The sequence below is a fragment of the Pteropus medius genome, unplaced genomic scaffold, assembly GCF_902729225.1.
Source record: "Pteropus medius unplaced genomic scaffold, Ma_sr-lr_union100, whole genome shotgun sequence".
Taxonomy (NCBI): domain Eukaryota; kingdom Metazoa; phylum Chordata; class Mammalia; order Chiroptera; family Pteropodidae; genus Pteropus; species Pteropus medius.
The window spans coordinates 10399947-10421932 of NW_024340701.1; the positions used below are offsets into that span (position 1 = coordinate 10399947).

The 21986-nt window shown below is 40.8% G+C and overlaps 1 protein-coding gene and 1 pseudogene across 1 annotated transcript in view; both read right to left on the reverse strand.

Annotated features, from left to right (window-relative positions):
• Positions 1–21986, reverse strand: part of DAB1 (DAB adaptor protein 1) — a 370550-nt gene that overhangs the window by 232626 nt on the left and 115938 nt on the right. The window contains exon 2 of the mRNA XM_039887405.1: positions 19790–19992. Coding sequence (XP_039743339.1) covers positions 19790–19856 — 67 coding nt within the window. The 5' untranslated portion in view covers positions 19857–19992. The remainder of the gene's footprint in view (positions 1–19789; positions 19993–21986) is intronic.
• On the reverse strand, positions 11690–11808 carry LOC120622982 (uncharacterized; annotated as a pseudogene).

Below are 21986 nucleotides of genomic sequence, written 5' to 3' on the forward strand. Positions count from 1 at the left end.
CTAATTCAATATCTACTGTGTGCAAAGCCCTCAGTTAGGTTCTATACATACATAATCTCTAATTCTAAAATCCCAATTCTGGGTGAATAAGGAGGCTCTGCAGATTAAGTAGCTCCTCCAAAGTTATATTTCTCGTGTCTTGTGGAGCCAGATTTCAAACACAAAGGATCAGTCAAGAGCCAATCAGACAAATTGAGTGCTTGCCAGATATTCAATGAGGGGACTGAATGCGGGGAACCCTTACAATGGTGTTGGAAAAGCTGAAAAGCCATGGGAAAAGGAAGTGATCTAAGGATTAGTCAGAGCAGCCTCCTTAGATCAAGAAAAGGAGGAGGCATTGTGACCAGAACACAGGAGATGGGGCCATCCACTGAGAGGTGGCTAGAACTGTGGCAGGCAGGACTGCAGCCATAAAAGAGGAGCCTTCTGACAGGCCCTGGATCCGCCAAAGAGACGTGGTGACTAGCAGAGCCACAGTGAGAAGCAGAGTGATGGGGAGAAGTGCCCTGACTTCTCCCTTCTCCCATCCTCCATTTCCCCACTAGCGCCTCCCACTGGCTGAACCCAGGGGGAAGTCCCTAGTCTGGAAAGCTCAGGGAAGTGGAGACGGCAAGCATTTGCTCAATGAGATACCCAGAATGCCCTGCCGTGCCTAGTGGAGAATGAATCTGAGCACAAACAGGCAAGTGATCACCACACCAGGCTTGTCTTACTTCGTAGCCCTTGCTCCTGCTGACAGAACATTATGCCATCGGAAGAAACTGGGATCCAGTCTCAAACAAGCCATTGCTCACCCTGTGACTGCAAGCAAGCCACACATACCCTGTGCCTGTTTTGCAAAAGCATACTGGAGTTGTTATATCTGGTCCCTCCCACTCAGAGCTGACTCAAGAGCTGTGCAGAATGGCATCCATGGTTATGCTTTGTCGACTAGGAGACCAGGTGTGCTTGCCTGGTCTTAATCACACAGATTTTCCTTCACTTAACAATATAGTATATCCAGACTCAATCCCCTCTTCCCTTCCTTTCGGAATATCCCTTTCAGCATCTTACCTGAGGTGTTCCTTGCCTCCACCCCGGCTACGTTGCTTAGCTCTTTTCTTTCAAGGATATTTTCCAAGGACTGGGAGACTAGAATTTCAGACCAGAAAGTGACTGGCTGGTGGGGAAGAGGAAGGTTAGTGATAGAATGAGGGTACTGCCCAGTAATCCTCTTTAAATCATATATGGCAAGAGGTAGCAGACAATCATTTCTTGTGACTGAGACAAGATCAAAGGATTAAGGGCTTTTCGGTAAAGGAGGGTTGGCATTTGGTCATGAGAATTATGAAAGTCAGTCTTCTGAGAAGAACAGCTTGCTGGGTAAAAGTCTAATAATATGGCCTAGGATCCCTTTGAAAAGCCTGAGTTCTTTCAGGGTAAAAAGCAAAGGAAAGGCCAGAGCACTGTGTGTCTGCCCACGAAAGTGCCATCATATACCAGAGATACAGACAAGTCCCCCCTCCAAAGCTGCCCACTTCCTCCTGCCCACTGCCCGGGAGATGCTGGCCACAGTCTGAGCCCCTATGGTCTCCTACTACTGGTGATGACAGCATCTACCAGTCACTGAGCACTGAGCCCAGCCCTGGCACATTGCTCTGAGCACCATGTCACATTATTCCACATAAGAACCCTGCACAGCAGGCAGAGTATCTTCGTTTTATAAATGAAGAGATTGAGATGTGAGTATCAAAAAATTTATTTAAAGTTACCCCATTAATAATGAAAGTTACTAAGAACTTTCTATTTCTAAAGCTACCATTTCTAAGTACTTACTATGTGCCAGCCACTGTGCTAAGCAAGTGCTTTATAGTTAAGTCCTAAACCACGGAAGCCTTCTTTGCAATCAAGGATGAAGGACCAGAGTCTGAGAGAGAAGTAAACTGCCCGAGTTCACTGAGTTTAGAAGTGGCAGACACAAGATTCAAATCCAGATCTCTCTCCTGCTAGAGCTCTTAATTACTATTCATCATTTGCTCATTCATTCGACAAATATTTACTGGGAACCTACTATGTGCCAGGTACTGGCAGAGGTGCCAGTCATACTGCCCTGGTCACAACAGTAGCCTCGTGGAGCGGACACTCACACTGGTGACACTGCAGTGTGCTGGGTGACAGTTTCTCCACCAATGTTCATTGAGCACCTCAGTGTCAAGTACTATCACATTACTTTAAAGTCGAAAGACAGGTTGGAACATCACACCTGTGCTGTCTCCAGGACTAACACACTACCTTAGTCTCAGACCATCAGCTCTAATAGGTAGGGTTAGGGGTGGGTGGAAGTGGTGGGGGGTAGGTACGGTGTAGGCCTGGGCTCTGAAGACTGTCACTTCAAAATCTTTAGGCCAGTGACCCAATCTAAACTGGGAAAAGCTAAAGGAAAAACGCCTTTGTAAGCCTTTCCCTAAAAAAGGTTAAATCTGACACCATCCAGTTAGTTTAAGCAGCTCAAGAGATGCAGACTGAGGTGCTGAGTGAACAGGTGCCAACTCAGCTCATTAAGTCCCCAAAGTTTTCACCATTCCCAGGCTAATTGGCGTTAATGCATGGGGTGCCAAATGGCTATTATGTGGTAGCTGCAGCAGGCTCTTTATGATTCAAAAGCTAAAGGAGTTTGGGATCAAAAACACAGACAATGACTGTACATGAAAAGCAGACATCCAGCTCTGCTTCTGTCCTCACTGATGTTTACCGTACCTTGGTGGGAGGCAGGGTGTGTCTAACAACTGTTTTTTGTCAAAACAACTGTATTCTGTCATGACTGGGAGTACTTCTCACTCTGCAGTGTGATTATTTGTCTCTTTCCCTAATAATACTCAATTTGTAAACATTTAACTAAGCACCTACTATGTGATAGGCACTGGCTTATAGGTGGGGGTTGCAAAGAGAAACCAAGTCTAGTCCCTGCCCTCAGGAGACAGGACCTCATGAGAAGATGGACGTGGAGTTGAGGAAAGTCTAGCACATTGTGAGAACTACTGTAACAGAAGCCAGTGCCCAGAATCCAAGTAGCCCAGGGGAGGGTCTAACTATCCTTGTCTGGTTGGGTCCAGGAGAGCTTCCTGGAAGAAGTGACATCTAAGCTGAATCTTTTTGGGCAGCTGTGTGTTTAGTCTGTGCCTCACTACTTTGCATATTGATTCCCTCCTATCACTCACAGAGTTGGCTGTAACACCTACTGTCACATTATACGTCCCTAATTCTTGAACAAACCAAAGGTGATCTCTGTCAGAGCTGGACTGAGCTTTACAGATTTTCTCTGCCCAGAATCTGAGATTAGGACTGTGATGACTCAGCCTTAGTTGGGCTCTTAAAAGGAGAAGCCGGTAAAGTTGGCCATGAATGCAGTGACCAAGGCAATCTCGGCTGCAGAGGAAGAAGTGAGAAGCAGGTCTGGAAAGAACAAAAGAAGACAGCCCTGGATTGATGAGAGGGTACATGCCAGTGTCTGGTTTTCCAGTGCTGGGCTTGAGGCCCTTAAGACGCCCAGCCTTGCAGATCGCTTCTTTTATGAGTGAGTTCTGTTCTAAGCAACAAACGATTCTGGAGGACGGGCAACGTGAAGGCTGAGCAGGGTGCCGTGAAGTAGCACGTAGTGCTTGAGTACCAACAAACGGCATTGGACCATTAAGTTGTAGCCTCCAAGATGACAGGAAAGGTGCAGAGTGTCTTTCCACCACCACCACCATCCCAGCAGGGAGCCAGGCCATGATGGGTGTATGCACGCAGGCTTGCACAGTCCACCTCTCACAAAATTTAGGGTCCCAAGAATCAACCACGATACTTGGGCTTTGGTTTTTTTCATAGTAACAAGAGCAGCAAACTAGCATGCCACTACATATATGTCACTACATATATGTCAAACACCATGCTGGGTCGCTTACACATATGAATTAGCTCCCTGAGAGACGGATCCCATCACTCCTGTTTTACAAGTAAAGAAATGGAGGCTTAGAGGATTTAGAAGTTGCCCAAGGTCATATGGATTAATTACTAACTGGCAGACCCGTGACTGATCAATTTGTAATTCTGAAGACAGTAATACAATCACTAGGCTATACTCTAAAAAACACTCGCCTCACTGGGGTTGTCGTGAGGGTTCACGGACCTAACTTAAATAAGGCCATATGCATGTTGTCCATCAGAAGGATGTTTAAGAAATGAGCCTCCCCAGCCTTCCTGGCATTGGTGGGGGACAGGGTTGATGGAATGAGCATTCTGTTTTTGTTTGCGTGGGAAGAATGCTAGGTACTAAGAGGGCTTTCTTCTTGGGCTATCAACACAATAGCTGCATTGGCTCCCCAGTTGTGAGTGCTTACAGGATGTGAAAGGGCAAAATGTCCTGGGGATTGCTGGACTACCTGGCCAGAGAGTCTGGGGCCCCGACTTCAATTAGCACCACCTTTAACCTCATTTGCCATCCTGAGGGACTTAGGGTGGCATGGAAAGAGGAATCTGAATTGCTAGTTTGCACCAAATGGTAGCAAGCTGAAGAAGTTAGAGAGGACATCTCATAGCGATCCGTAACATTTAGATATCTTGGGTATCAGTTTAGTGCAATGTGGAGGCCATAAGAATGCATCTTGTAGACTTCCAATTGCAGAGGAACAAACTAACCAAGTACCCAAAATGTTGCACTCAAAAATCCATCTCCACATCTGCACCAGGACCACTCTTCCCACAGGCTGCTCCCAGCCAGTGATAAAGCAGGGCAGGGATACTCAGATAAGTCCATTCTTAGGGGACATGGGGTTCTTCTGGTGAGCAACTTTGGCTCAAGGACTCCATAATGCTTTTATCTAAGATGCTTCCACCCCCCTTCCTTCCTTCCCTCTGTCTTTCACTATGGGTCAAACCCGTATTGTTATCTGATGGCTTCCCTGGCTTCTTCTCACTCTTTCCCCATTTTTGCTCCCAGGCAGGAATAAGTCTTTTCATCTACTCATGTCTTCACCTCCCTCCCCTGTGTAGTTGGAATCCCACCAGCCCTTAACTCCTCCAGCTGCTGCTGACTTTAAAGCCTGATGAGCAGAAAAAGTCTGACATGATGGATGCAGTGGGACCATTGTCTACATGTGGACAAATTGCCTAACTTCTCTGAGCCTCAGTTTTCTTATCAATAAAAATGCTTTTTATAATGGTGCCATGAGGAAGTATTAAATGAGTCATAGATGAGAGTTCATAAGCACTCAATAAATATCAGCTCAATTTTTTCCTGAAAAAAAGTGGGCCCTCCAGATGCAAATTTTCCTATATTAATTTTCATCACTGAAGTTATTGGGTATACCAGGCATTTTCTAAAATGTACCAACCTCTGCAGCTGGCTTCAGAAGGATTTTAGAGATGATTTTACTCATCGAGATAGATAATCCTTTAGCTTTGAACTGGAAGATCATAATGCTTTGCCAATCTACTCTGATCCCAGAGAAAATGGACTGATTAAAGAGGGTGATTTCAAGGTTTAAAGCCACTCTATCTAACCCAATCTACTAAAAATTGAAATTGAGCAAGGCATAGTGAGATGATTTTTTAGCCTCACAGTCTTATAAAATAGAGATACTAAAGATTTCTTACAGAAAACAGAAGCTAGTGTGGTGAACAGAATTCTAAGTCAGAAGCTGAAGCTCCATCAGTAACTCAGTTTTGGGCCTCAAGCAAGTCACCTCTCACGAATTTCAGTTTCCTCTTTTTTTTTAGAAATTAACATATTATTATCTTAAATGAGTTACGATGAAATACACAGAACAGTGCCTGAGATGTAGTATGTGCTCAATAAATATTAGCTGTCATAATATTACTAATAATAGCATCATTATCATTGGTTTATCACACAGACTAACTGAAATAACAGTATCTAGCATATTTTCAGGCCCTCAGTGAATGTTTACTTTATCTGAATCTAAACTATGGGCTTCAACACTTAAGTTTCTTTTTTAAGAGGCATGGGAGGGGGAGAAGGAGGAAGAGAACTAATATTTAAGTAAGGTCTGGGATTGGGTGTTTGTCTTCATTTTCTTTCAAGATATCTAGTGCCTTTTTTTGTTTGATTGCAAGCAGTTCTATCTTTCTGATGGATATGGGTGCTGTGCTCTCAAGAAGATAAAAAGAGAAGAGAGAGAGAGAGCATAAAACTATATGCACACAAGTGGTGATAGATGACAAGAAAAGAAAATTTCCAGTAGACCTGGTCTATAAATTGTCATTTAAATTTGCAATTTAAAAACACTGCCTGACTTTTTGATTTAACTGACTGTATATGAGCGACAAATAATGGAATCCTAATAAGCAATGTTTAAATGACATCTCCAGTCTCCCAGACAGAGAAGGCGGCAGTAGAATTCTAAGAAGAGAAAATAAATCTACCAAGAATAGGAAGGACGACCAGAACTAAATAGTTGCACTAATCACTTGATGACAGATACCAGGAAAATGTATTTGGGCTGTTTAAAATTCGAAACCTTAACAGACGAAAGATAGGTTATCAGCTGAAAACCCCTAAAGCCATTGTGAGGGGACAAAACTGAGCTCCATTTTTACATTTCATCACATTAAAATAGATGAACCAAAAAATCAAGGTACCAGGACAACATATTAAAGTTGATAAGCTGAGGTTAAAAGGTTTGAACTGTAAAAATCACTCGAGCTCAGAGGCACCCACTGGCAAATCTTAATTCCAAGGCTTTACTAGAGTGGTGTCCCCATTGGTGACACCCGCAAAGGGGAGCCCACCTCAAAGTCTCAGTTTCTCCTCAGTGCAAGATTTTGGCCTGGCCGCAAAACACAGAAGATAAACAGTACATCAGTTCAAGGATGAAAACAGAATGAATCACTGACTACTGAAAGCAGTTTTGTATGCCACAGCTTAAGCAAGATTTGGCAAATTTGGAAAAGGACCACTGAAACATGGCAATAATGACAGAAGGGCCAGGAGAGAGGTTTTTTGAGTAAAAGCTAAGGAAAATGAGATCACTTAGCACTTTTAAAATGATAATTGCAAAAATTTAGAATGACATAGGAATGGCTTAAATTGTAAGGTTTGGCAAAAAAGGAATGCAGAATTAAATATGGAGCACGATCAAGTTAGAATGTATGTGTTTGCATGCTTGTGTGTACATACTCGTGCGCAGAAAAAAACAAAAAGATTGAAAGAAAATATACCTGAGTGTTAACTGTTCTCACTCAAAGCTAGGCTGTGACTTTAGAATCTGCTACAAAGTACTCAAAGCAGCCATTAAAATCGACCAGCATTAGAAAATTACACAAAATCTATTTGCAATCTATAAATCTGAGAGCAGGAGGAGAAGCCACAGTAATCATTATTTTAAAACATTAAAGGAAAACTAATGGAATATAAATTACCGATTCTAGGAAAATGTAGGCCAAAGGCCAAAGAATTACCTATCTAATATAGGCTATTCTATTGTTCGACCAATGCTTAATGAGCACATACTATGTGCCTGGCTCTATGCATAATAGGAAGCGAATAAAATATGTGTATAACTTGAAGGAGCTTTCACTCTAGAAGAGAGGGGAGCAAGTTGCTGCTGAGTAAGATTTCTGATCTGCTGGTCTTCCTTTCACTGGAGGACAGGGTAGAATTTATTTTTTACAACTAAGGATTTAAATCTAATAGGCAGACATATGGGTATAATAATAGAAGATATTTCACAAAGCATCCATTGAACTAAAAAAAAAAAAAATCTTAACTCCAAAAACCTTTATTTAGATCTCATAGCCTCTAGGAAGTTCTTGGACACTTGGTTATCTCTGTTTTGGAATTTCGACTTACTGCAACAAAATATAATTGCTTCTTAGTTGTCTTTCATATTAGATCTTAAATTCCTTAAACCCTGTGGCCAGCACTCTGCCTTCTTTTAGAAAGTGCTCAAAAATGGAGTGAAGGAAAGACGAAAAGAAAGAGGGAGAGAGAGAAGAAAGGAAGGAACTCAAAGAACTCTACAGTCATTACACAGCCCCTAATTAAATTAATTTGTATTGACAATTCTTGATTTGACTAGCATTTCTTGAACATCCGCTATATGCTCAAGGCTGCAGTAGGCACATTCACATATGCACTCAGTTGTTTCTATTTCTACTATTTTGAAGTCCAATCAGGAGGTTATTTATTAAAGCTACTATGGACGACAAAGCATGGAGACTCTGAAATGAGACTGTTCAGGTTCAAATCCTCACTCTGCTAGTTTCTTGCCTCAGGCAGGCCACTGAATCTCTTCACTCTTAAGTCTGCACGTGAAATGTGAAAATAAAATCAGATTAAATATTTAAAATGCCTGGCACACTAGTTTTCTTCTCCCTATAGAAAGGGTTTTATTTCCTACAAACTTATATCACATTCCTTCCACTATTTAATCACATCTTCAGCCTGACCAAAAGCTATTGGGTATGTAGTTAAGATAGCAGGTATGTCTTGCAAAGCCTCGTGAAGCCAGGGTAAAATCGACTTTAGCTTCATTGCACGCTTCCCACCTGCTATCAAGCATCAAGTTACTGTGCATAAGTCCAACCTGATTCCAGCACTCATGGCTATCCATCACAACTTCAGTAAGACGTCCAGTGTCTTTAGCACTTACTTCCATATCGCTGTTAATAAGGGATACGGGGATGATCATTTTCCCAATGATAGGGGTCCTGATCCTTTTTAGGATCACATAATAAGAACATTTTTCATAGTTGGAGATAATTCCTTTTCCCGTGCACATTTGTCAAAGGCAGTTTCCCACAGTCCCGTACATCATCCTGAAATACATGATAAGATTCAGGTCTGCTATTCATCATCTGCTGGGCTTCTTCCAATGTGAGGTCCTGCATGGCTTTTCTTGCCTCTGGTTTAACAATCAGATTGCAAGTTCTCCCTACAGCAATAGTGCCAGCCAGGGGAGGCTAAAAGAGGCAAGTGATGACAGTTCCCAATCTGAGGGAAGTGAATCTACAGTGATATTATAGAAAATTTTTTAAAAAGTAAATTACATTTATTACTACTACTTTACAACAGAAACCAGACTCCTAGGACCTAAGCTTTCATTGAGGTTTGATTCGATGACCACTGCAGGAAAACAGCATGATATAACAGAAAGATCCCATGCTTTGGATCATTTAGACCCGAGTTTAAAATTTTTGTTCTTCCATTTACATGATGGGTGATCCTGAACTGATTTTGAACTTATCTGAGTATGCTTCCTCACCTGAAAAATGGGAGCATTACCAACCTCATAAATCTCTTGTATTCTCTGGCTGCATTTAGTAGTCACATAATTACTGTCATTTTTCCTTTTTCCCACTGGGAAGTCTTCTCCTCCTCCCGACTTTGAGAGAATATAATAATGTACAAGCCACAGTCCCTCACATTAAGTCTCACTTAAGACTCAATCTAGCAAGGAAGAAAGGTTTATAAGTACAATTCTAATTGATGGTAGAAAAAAATAAAAGCTTCATTTGAATTTTAAAAGTTTTTAAAAAGTTTTTAAAACAATATGTTGACAATCATGGGGAAAGGAAGGCTTAATCGAACTGGAGGAGGAGAGTGCTACGGAAGAGCTTCGTGGAAGCATCATCTGAGCTGGGTCTCAGAAGATCCGGTGGGCATTGACAGGCAGATAAGATACAGGGTTTGTCGTTGTTGTTGTTGTTGTTGTTTGTTTTCTGTTTTCAGGTTGAGAGGGGAGCTGAAGCAAACTTAAGAATGCTCAGGGAGGGCCAAGCAGGTCAATGTGCTCTGAATTACCGTGCCAGGTACACCTGGCATGTGTGCCATCTGCTGAATGGATGAGCGAGACGGAACGGCAGTGCCATTCAGAGCATAGGTTCTGGGGTTAGAGCACTGACTTCGTCTCAACTCTCCAATTCCCATTTCTTCATCCGTGAAATGGAGCTGTTTGAAAAAGGGTCTACTTCAAAGGGTTGTTCTGATTGAGAAAATAACATGTAAACATTTGAATATATTGCCTGATGTAGAAAGTAGAAATAGAAATAGAAAGTAGCTACCTTATCACCAGCATCTTTATTATTATTTCTGATGTGGGGATGCCCACTGGAAGGTGAACTGGACTGATGATAATATTCAGAGCGAGCATTTGCAAAATTGGAGTGCTTGTTCCAAACAGATCTAGAAATGCATTTCGATTCATGCACAGTCAAAATCCTTCAAGCTCACCTGGTCTTTACCTTTGTATATCTGAAAAATAAAATAAATAACTGGCATCCTTAGAAAGATAAACATTTCCTTCTCAATCAAGTGATGCCCTTATATGTGACAATCTCCCACATGCCACAGGCAAGGGAGGTGAAAAACTAAGGCTTCCTGTGCTTTTCTAACAGCCTTTCTAACTCCACCATATTCTGTCATCATTCCTTTCTCTTGCTGAGGTTATCTCAACCTAATGGTGCTACCAGTGGATCTGTAGGAAGATGTCTTTCACTGTACATATTACTTGGTGTTTGGAAAGAGGCACGCCATTCAGTAGGGAGAAGCTTAGTCTAACAAGAAGCATGTGGCCAGGCTTTGGAGTCAAAAAGATCTAGGTGTAAATGAAGCTCTTTACTTAACAAGTTGTGTGGCCTCAGGCAAGCCGTTCACCTCCCTGAGCCTCAGCTGCCTCTCAAGTAAAATGGCAATACTTACGTAAAGGTTGTTTTAAAGCTTAAATGAACAACCGGCATTAGTTCTTCCCCTTCCACTCCATCCTGTCCTCTGCCTTTTATCTATGTGTATTCTCTTGATGGACTGGGCAGAGAGCTCCGTCTTGGCAATACATGTACTCTGACCATCCTAGGAGCTATGCTGTAATGGAAGGAGGTTGCTGAAATTCTAGCACTCCTGGGAACATCATCTGCTTAGCAAATCCACAGATAATAAAACATTGTGCTCTGAGGCATTTACTGATTATCTGCAAAGATGAAGCCTCTCCAACACCAGGAAGGTGTGTACCCTTACCTGACTCACAGGAATTAAGAGAGCTAATGTTCAGGGCTTTGTTGTCCCAAACATCTTAAAATTCAGGCCCAGCCAGTGCCAGAAGCAACACACTGAGCTTAATGAAGCAGCGGGATGAACTAATATGGCAAATCTTCCAGCTCTTACTACCAATATGGCCCACATCACGCTAAATTACAGCACCAGACGTGACTAGACACACGTCACAAAAGGAGAAGTAGTTCATGGAATGGTAGGGATTTTCAGTGCAACATAATAAGAATCTCAAGAGCCAGCATTTAGGGGAGATGCTGGTGTTTTTAAATTTTCTTTCTCTTTGTACATATCATTCTCCTCCACACTTTATGGTAATTCAATATACATCGACTAAGCACCTACAATGTTCTGAGTGTTATGCTTTGAACTTATAGTTAGTGGCAAAGACAGAGAAATAAGCAAACAATTATAGAAAAAATATAGCAAGTCTGATGATTTGAACAATTACAAGATGCTACAGACTCCTCACAAATCCAGTCAGGTGAGGCTCTGTTAGTCTTAAAGTCATTCATTTACTCACTTATTCATTCAACAAATATTGCTGCACATCTAAATCTTTTTTTTCTTTTCCTTTTTTTTTTAAGCGAGGCAACCTTTGGTTGACCTCACAGATTGCAAACATCTTGTCAGCTTACAATCCCTTATTATTATTATTATTATTTACGCCTACAGCACCTGGTCTTCCTAGGTGGTCTCCCATCCAAGTACTAACCAGGCCTGACACTGCTTAGCTTCCGAGATCAGACAGGATCGGGCTTGTTTAGGGTGGCATGGCCATAGACCTAAATCTTTCAACATTGTGCTTGGAGGTAGAAGTGAAGTGGTTAATAAGACAGACACGGTCCCTGTACTCACAGAACTCCCAGCCTAGTGAGTGACAAAGAGGAATAAAAAGATAATTAACATAATGTATCACGATGGGCAAAATGAGGTGCTTTAAGAGCACCCAGACCAGTTATGATCTATACTCTAGGGTCATATAGGTGGGTTGTAATGAGTCACCAAAGCCTTTCTGGGGAAAGTCATATCTAATTTGAACTAAAGCAAAGTGGAATAAGCTCTGAAAAGAATAAAGAAAATTGTATTCCTGGGAGAAGAAAAGCATTTGCAAAATTCCAAATGTGAAAAATTACATGGTAGGATCAGGGAACTAAAATTAATTCAGTTGAGCCACAGAGCAGTGTATCATTATGGAAGAGTGGTGAGAGATGTGACTGGAAAGATAAGGAGGAGTCAGACCAGATAGGGCCTCTTTCAAGCCACGATAAGCAGTGCGGACTTTATTCTGGGGGCAGTAGGAGCTGCTTACTGAAGAGCGTGAAGCAGAGATGAGACCTGATCAGATTTTCACATTAGTGAGCACTGTCAGGAAGAGCTTGGTGATGGATAACACTGAACACCTGAAGACCACTTAGGAGGGTGCTAGGGTCATTCAGACGAAGGTGGCCTGAACCACCTTCAGGAGAGGGGCAGCAGGGAAAGAATGAATGGATTTGAGAGATAGTGAGGAGGTCACAGGGGCTGATAATCAGTGATTGATTAATTGAGGGCTTTCGAAAACACGAAATGTTAAGGATGATGGCCCAATCAAATAGTTGCTGAGTTCTGAAGGATGCCCAGGAGTTAGCCAAGTGAATAGGATGAGAGTGCTGATCCAAAGAGAGGGAGCAGTATGCACAGAAGTCACAGAGGTACATCTTGGGACCTGAGGCTCAATGTGGTTCAGGGTTTGAGGGGGAAAAGTGATAACAAAGGAGACAGGGACCAGATCTCAAAAGGGTGACTTAGTGTGTTATCTTCTGTGGTATGCTGCCAGGGCTATAAAATAAGTTCAAGGAGGACAGGAAGGGTGAAAGAGGGCTTGAAGAAAGCTTGACTTTAAGTAAGTTAGAATCAGTTAGCGAAGGCCCTGAACTAAGTCACCAATGAAACCTGAAATGAGTTTATTTTCAAGGAACCGAGCACCATGAGAGAGGTGTCCTATAATAAATTCAAGACCATGTTCCCATAGAGAATACAGAAGTCTCTCCCCACCATCCTTCATATGATCCGACAGTCACTCTTACCATGAAGAACTGGACGTCTTGACCTAAAACAACATTCCCTCCCTCCCGAACCTTTCGGCCCAAGAGCTTTATGGATCAACCTTAGATAAATTTATGTGGTCTTGTAATTAAATCCTCGATTATGAATTTCCAAAGCCTGCAGATTGCAGAGTCACTAGAGAGTGATTAGATCACCAAGATCTGACCCCTGCCAAGACAGAATGGTGCCATAAATTTACATGATGTGGCCAATCTGTGTCCATGCCCACACCCCTAAAAACAGTATAGCCCTGTAATTCTTTCACACTCCCCAACTTCAAGCATCATAGCAGGGAGCAAACCCATAGAATGCATTCAGGGAAGACGGTACAGACTTCCACATTGGGCAGACTGAGCACTTTCTAGCTCATGCAGACAAGCCACATCACCTGGGGAAAGAAAGTCTCTTGGTCTCTCTGAACATTATTTTCTTATGTGCTCCAGGATGATATAAGATTTGGGCTCATTAGGGACAATTTATCTAAAATGGCCAGAATGCAGGAAGCTTACAATAAATGATGGCTTTAATGAATGTTTGCAGCTTGACGACATGGTCAATTTTCCTTTGTATGTACTGTCCACTTTCCCAGATATTCTTGGAACAAGCATCAGTTTGAAGATGGACCAGTTCTTTTCTCTCACTGGCTGATTAGCCTATGCAGCTCTGGAGAAAAAGGTACTTTCTGCCTCTCTTTGTATCCTGCAGCACGAAGAGAAGTGCTGCCTCTTGGGACAGAGGAAAGAAGGAAAGCTTCTATTTCTGACTCATTAATCTTTACTACAACATTGTGAGATAGGTAATATTATCCCTATTTTATAGATGCAGAAGCTGAGGCTTAGAAAGATTAAGTAGCTAGCCTGAGACACACAAGTAGAAAATGTATTGAGCCTTGACTCAAGCTTAATTTTATCTAATTCTAAAGCATGGGCTTTTCCAGGAGTCTTCGGTGTAGAGAAGAGGAAACAAATACACCAAGAGGTTACTCCTAAGAACATAAGCTGTTTGAAATCTATTGAGCTGAAGTAACACCAGCCAGAAAGTCACTGGGCAAGTGACTGTGGGCAAGTCATTCTCCTCTGGAGACCTCATCTGACTAGCCCCAAACACTAATTCCTTACAACCTGTTATAAACTTCAACTTCTAGAACACTCATTCATGTTTCAATATATACAGACTTTCAGAGTATTGTGTTACTTGTTGTTTATTAAGATGAAAATCCAAGTGCTTTTGGTCAGGAAAGCAGCAAAGAGTTTTAATAAGGATATTCTTTATTATGATAAATGTGCAATATTTAATTAATAAATATAAATTTGGAGTAACAATAAAACAAATTTTATGAATAGTAATAGACTGAGAATGAATAAAAGTTGCAGAGTAGAGACAAATATGTTTTTTTCAGGGAATAATGAGACCTAAAAAGATCAGATGGGCCACTGAAGGTCGAAGTACTTCAACTGCATGAACGACTGGAGTCAGAATCCTGTTCCCAGGTGCTTTTCTCTCTCCAGAACACTGAGTGCCGCCAGGGCTCTTGGCTAGGGCTGGAGAAACATTTGTGGACAAAATAACTAATTAATTATTTAATGTCTCTTCTATGTTTCAAATTTGGCGGAGCAAATATAATTTCTGTATCCATGTGGTGCCTGAGGAAACTAAAGCTGGAAAAGTGAAAGTGCCTTGAGAGAGGCGAGTGAAAGAGTGGTGGGCACACACATTCAGTGTGCTGGCTCACCTCAGGCTGCCTCCCCTGCAGGACAAGAGCAGCAGGGAGAAGCGATGAAATAGCCACTCTGCACACAGGCCTGATAAAAAGACTTTTCAAAAAATTAATCTCCCAGGCTCCTAAGATCCAATAGGATAATGAATACAACCCAGCTTACAAGCTCCTTAAGCGGTAGGCCACCATTAACGCAGATTATTTTCCAGGGCTAACTGAGCAGTTCAGGGGTCAGGAACCTGAGTATGGAATTACTGAAATCATTCCTTAATCAAAACTGACTAGAATTTTCTACGCAACCTCCCAAAAGTTCTCACAGCTACTGAGCTATTGAGACACACGGCCAGGGTTCAAGGGCAGTCTGGTGTCACTCCTAAGCCAAGGCAGCTGCCCCATGACTACCAGCTTCTCCTGGATCCCATCAGGGCCTCAATTCTTAGAGCCACATCTTTCCAAGAGCAAATAATAAGGAAGTAATAATGTGCTCCTTAGTTATGGCTCTAATACAAGGAAAGTAAATATGCTTATTTCTAGGTGTTTCTCAAAAATCGGGAAATAATATTGAACTGTAATCTCAGAAAGAAGAGGATGGAACAGCTAGCACTGACCAAGAGGCTTCCACGGTGCAGATTCCAAGCTGGCCCCTTGCATGATATCTCCCTTGCCATTCTGATGACAAGTATTACACACACACACACACACACACACACACTCTCTTTAAATATGAGGCTCAAAGAGGCTAAAAAACCCATCTTTGGTTACACAGTAGATAAGGAGAAGAGTTAATATTAAAACCCAGGTGTGTCCAGCTTCAAAGTTAGTGCTTTTTCTACTACTCTAAGCTGCCAGATGGTGCTGACTGAAAAACTCCAGGCACTGCCCCCAGAAGTGTCTGCATCTGCTCATCACGGGACCCATTCCTCTACCACAGTCTTCTACTGGGTGGCTTAATCCCAGCTGGGATGACAAGTAATAAGAAGTGTGTCAGCTGTCCTCTCCTTTGATGTCAGGTAACAAACCTAAAAATATACATTCTGTTCCTCCAGCCCCTATCACATTCCATCTGCTTCCTGGAATGTGCATTGTTTGACCAGCTGTGTGTGTAGTGACAGTGACGCAATCCAATAAAAATGAAGAAAACAACTTCATTTCTCACTACTTTCATCCCTCCCTCATTTGAATTGTGAATACTCTAGTTATGCCTCATACATGGCCGGTCTAGAAATTCATTGTATGGGGAAATACGCCCCTGTGTGACTTCTGTTTAAAACTGTCTGACTTGCTTTCAATGGCCTCGGTTAAATAATAGGTTTGTGAGAAATTCTAAAGTATCTCTTAACTTTCTTTATGCTACTTTTTCTCACAACAGATCACCCACACTGTGAGGTATTCTTTATAAGAAACATCTTTCATGGGAACTATCTAAATCTTGCCAAGGGGGGAAAAACTCTTGTAGTCTGTAATATCATGTGAAAATATGAAAAGTATACTTATGATATAATGTCAAAAATAAAAGCAGAATATAAAATTATATGAATAGTATGATCACAAGCATATATTATCCTGAAAAGTCAGTTCAGAAGGAAGTAATTTAGAATGTTAATATTAGTTACTTTTGATTGATGGGATTATTATGTGTGCTTACTTTGTCTTTTCTAATTTTCACTAATAAGCATATATAGCTTTTTAAAAAGTCAAATGAAACTCCTCCGAAAAATAAAAGTATATATTCTTCCAGAAAGAGGCCTAAATATTATTCAGTGTTTCCTTACTACCAAAGTGTTATATGAGGTTATAAACTTTGACTAATATCTGGCGCAGAGACTGTTCAAGAAAAGAAAGTTATATATAAATCTCATTGACGAATATAGATATCAAAATCCTAAGTAAACTATCAACAAATCAAATCCATATATAGAAACCAATACAGAAAATAATATATCATGAACAAGAAGAATTTACTTCACGAATAAAGGTTAGAAAACCTGTCAGTGAAATTCATCACAAGATAAATTAAAATAGGAAAAATACATATTGAAATAAACATAAAAAAGCATATGATCCAATTCAACAAGCAAATTCAGGATTTAAAAACATACTTCCTAGAGAAAAATAAATGAAAGGGCACTAATAAAGAATCTTAAGTGAAAACTTAAATATCACACATGTAATTTAGAAGACTTCCATTAATTTAAGGACAAGATAACGATACCTACTGACAGACCTCACCAATGCAATAAAACAAGAAAAAGCAGTACTTAAGGACTGCAGAGTAAGACACGAACATACAAGTTTATATGATCCTCCGCAGAAAATCAAAGGGGAGCTAAGAGAATATTAATAGAAGAGTTTAGCACTATAATTATACTCAAGATTCAAGATCAATATAGAAACAGTTTCTTTTCTTTCAACGTTCTACTTACCTTGGCCCAGTTACCAACATTTGCTTAATACTTACTATTCCATAGTCAAAACCGAAGAACAAAAAATGAATTAATCCTGTTATCAGTACATTCCCTCTCTCACTTTAATGTATGAGTGTGCTTTCACAATGCCTTGGGCCAGACACGGATATAGAGAATAAAGATGGTTTATCACTGTTGCATAATTACAAACAATTTTAAAAATCTTGCTCTGGGACAAATCAACTATACACTTTTTAAGATCTCCTTGGTTCTGCGATGGGATAAGAGAAAACAATGTAAGAATGAAGATGATGATGATGAAGATAAAGAAGAGAAAGAAATGGAAGGGGTTAGAAACGGGATAAGAGAAATAAAGAAAAGAAGGGAGATGAGGGAAATGAAGAAAGATGATGAGAAAGAGAAGGGATAAGAAGAGGCGAGGAGGAAGGGGGAGGAAAAAGAGGAAAAGGAGAAAGAAAGCTAAACTTTTTGAGCCTTTAATATTCGCCAACTACTACGCTGAGTGTTTTATTTGCCTTATTTCAATTAATCTTCATAGTGAGGCTTTCAGGCTTGTGATATTATTTTCTCATTCTATAGGAGAGGAAACTGAGGCTCAGAGAGTTAAGTAATATTCTAAAGTCACATGGTTAGGAAATGGTGGAGCAGAATCTGACCCAGATCAACCTGCCCAGACCCCATGGTATTAACTATTCACTAGAGGATATGTATTGCATATGTATTGTGCTGGTTTTAGAGCTTCTTGGAATGTGAAGATGAGGAGGATCTAAAAAGGTCACCTTCACGCTTCCATTCCAAATCCTCAACCAAGCCAATGTTCTGAAAACCTGAATCCTCTTTAGAATACTTCTGGTTTTTCATGTTAAAATTAAGAATGAAAAGATGTGCACCAAGATACAATTTTTAATGCATTAAGCATTCAAGAGCACAAGTTTAGTGGAAAGGTTAAATTTGAAGCAAAAATATAACTTGTCAGTTTCCACTGAAAAAGGATTTGAATTCTAGTACATACCGGGCTCTGCATTTTTTTTTTCCCCATGTAGCAGTTCTCCCAAGATCTGGTCACCCACTTGTTTTCCCTCTATTATTCTTATACTATGATGCAAAAAAAAAAAATGCAAGGTTTAGATTAAGTATTAGGGAATGAAACAGACGGCTTCCAAAATATTTGTGTTTCAAATAAACATCTAAAGCAAAATTTACAGTTCTTCCTGGGGTTGTAGCTGTCCAAAAGCTGCCTATGTATTACATTTATGTCCCTTGCTTCCTATAGAGTGTCAGACAAATGTCATCACAAAACATGACTGGGCAGGCACAGCGATGTCTCGAACAAATCACTGCCTACACAAAGCAACCAAGGGCATCTGGGTTTGCAAGCCCACATTGACAGATTTCTAGACCTGAAAGAGAGCTCTATTAATCCTCCTCCATGAAGCTGAGAAGACTAGGGGCGAGGGCAGGGAAGAGCCAAAACCACTGGGAGAAAACACACACACACACACACACAGAGCAAGAAGTTGCTTACATCCAATTACAATAGGGCGACACACTTACTGAAAAGCAAGGTCGCAAAGCCATAGAACCAAATTCTTCAGAAAACATGAAAAGTGATAGAATTATTTTATTAACACACTATGCGTGCCAGTCTTCATTACCAGATATCTATGTGCCTTCCCTGTGTTGAGCACTTTCTAAGTGTGGGAGTTAAAAGGTGAACGAGAGGCCCAGTTCTGGAGGTATGTATACTATAGTTGACAAACAAAAACATGGGGCAAATAACGTGAGATGATAACAAAGTGCCACTGAAGCAAAACAAACAGGAGAAACCAACTCAATTTAGAGAGTAAGAAACACGATCCGCCCCCCAACCCCGCCAACAACCCCAGGAAGTCCCACTAAGCTCAAACCTGAGCAATTAGTAGGAGTTTGTCTAGAAAAAAGTGAAGAGCCACAAAAGGATTTCAGGCTGGATTAATAAGAGTCCAGTGGTTCTCAAAGTCTGGTCTCTGAACCAACAACATCAGCATCACCTGAGAACTTGTTATAAATGCAAACTCTTGGGTCCCATCCTAGACCTTGGGAACCAAAAACTCTGGGGATGAGACTCAGTAATCTGTGTTTTAACAAGCCTTCCAGGTGATTCTGGTGCCCTTGGAGTCTGAGAACCACTGGTATATTCAAAGGCGAACTGCAGTATATAGAGTGCATGGAGGGTAAACAGGGTTAAATGGGGTAGGGATAGAATATTAGACAGAGATGTTGCCGGAGGGATGGGTAGAAGGTATGTCTGGAAGGGCTTTATATGTAATGAAAAGAACTTTGGATTTTACCCAGAGAACAATGGAGAACCATTAGAATATTATACTGAGAACGACAAAGAAAATAAAAACAAAAACAGCAAATAAGGCTGGAGACTATTAAAAAATATATATATATATGCAATCAATAAGACAATACTGTGTATCATTCCAGAGATAAAAGCTCACTGCTGCACAGAGAAAGTAGCCATTAAGAAAGGATCAAATTCAGACCTACCTTTCTTTCTGGAGTCTTTCTTGGCGCTGGTTTTCACAGCTACTTGAAGTTCTGTCTCAGTTGACATCCTACTAAATCCTTAGTCCACTTCACACAGATCCCGGGCCTTGGCCAGGCTCATTGAGGACTCCTCTCCAAGAGAACAACTCCTCCCTTCAGAAATGACACCCCGAGCTGCGCATTTCATTCACTCCTTTCGAGTGCTGCAAATCAAGCGAAGAGAACATTCAGAATCATCACCCTTTTGAAGTAAAACAAAAATTAGAGAAGAAAATGAACTGTCAGACACAGAAAAATAGCAAAATCTTGGTCTCCATGTACCACCTGCTCACATGATTTCATCAAGTCATTGATGGGTTAACAGCAAAGGAAACGAGAGGCCTATCTGCAAAACTGTTTCTCAAACTAAATAACTCAAAATGATCTTTGAAACTCTGAATTTTCAAGAAGGACAAAACCCAACTCTTTGTTTTCCATGTTTCTTATTTTCAGGCACTAGATGCCACCCAGAAAACACAGCAAAGGCATATTTCCTGAGTGGCCCCGTGGAGACGTTTCCAACAGCGGGGCATCCATCCATCAGCCAAGCTTGATCAGAGCCTTGGCAGCTAAAGCAGATCATAGGGAAGTGACCTGTGGTCTGTCTCCCACTGGCAGGCATCAGAGGGGACAGAGACATACAATTGGGCTCCAAGGGTAAGGTGACAAATGGGACTGAGAAACTTTCCAGCAACCCAATTTTTATGTCAGCTTTTCCCCCAGCTATAAGAGCAGACAAGCATTTAATGTGGAAAGAAAAAGAAAAGAAGCAGGCAGACACACATTTCATTCATTCTTTCTTTAATAAATATGCATTGCACACTGCTAGGTACTATTAAGTTCAGACACTGCTAAGAAGAGATAATAATGATAATAATGATGATATAACCACTTCAATTACAGCTAGTATTTACTATGCACTTACTATATACTATGCCCTTAGCTACTGCTTCACATACATTATCTCATTTGATTTCATTAAATTGAATGAATGTATTCCCTGTGTCAAGTCAAAAGCCTTTCCCAGTGACTATCTAGATGATGGTTATATCTGATCATTTAGTTGAAAATAAACCTTTCATTAGTTATCTATTTTTAAATAATGTTAAGATAATATTAAACTATAGCCTTAACTGCCAAGGCTCTGATCACACGTAGCTGATCAAGCTACTGGAAACGAATCTTCAAACTGTGCAGCCAATTCTTAGTTCATCCCAATATCGAGAACTATTTAATCTAAAAAGGGTGACCTTAAATGCCAGTTTCAGCTCAAAATGGATACTGACACAAATCTTTTAATCATGACAACTTAAAGATGGCTTAACTAGAAAGTCTAATATAAAAGCCACATAAAATTACAGATAGCTGATTTGTTTTTAACAAGTTATTTTTTTTAAAAGGACACTAGTGCTGAATGAAAGGTGCTTGAACTAGAGGATCTAAGGCTACAACTAAGGAAGATGAAAAATTATCTTCCTAGAATGGAGTCCATATAATTACCTATAGAAGATGAAAAATTCTTCTAGCCACAGCTTTGTGTCAGCTACCTACACCATGCCATTAGCCCTCACCCCCTTTCTAACCTCCCCCTCCCCCAAAAGATAACAATCCACGAAAGATTACAGAGTCATTAAACCCAGTCATATATGAACAGAATTAATTTTATTAACAATATTTATCATTTCATTGCAACAAATATCAACTATGGGCCAAGTGCAAACCCTGGCTCCTTCGAGTCAACAGACATTTACCATGTAACTACGCTGGTCAAGAGTACAGAGTTAAAGCCTGATTCCTGTCCTCAAAGGAGCTCAGTCCGGCAGAGGTGTCAGTCATTTAAGGGACAGCAGTACACATGACTGGAACTAAAACAGACAAACACTGGGCTTACTGAGGCACGAAGCATCAACTATTCATCTTTGCTCAGAAGTCAATAAAGCTTCACAGAGGAGAAGCTCTGCACTGAGGTCTTGAAGAATGATGCTTCTGTCAAGTGGGTGATAGGGGAGAGGACCAATGGCTACTCAATAAGTGCATGTATAATAAAGAAATGAATTGCTGTTTCAGGTAGAAGGACCGGCAAGTGCAAGAAGGCTTTAAATTAACAACCAAACTAACAGAGGAAGCACAAGTCTAGTAGGGAGCTGCTATACTTCCC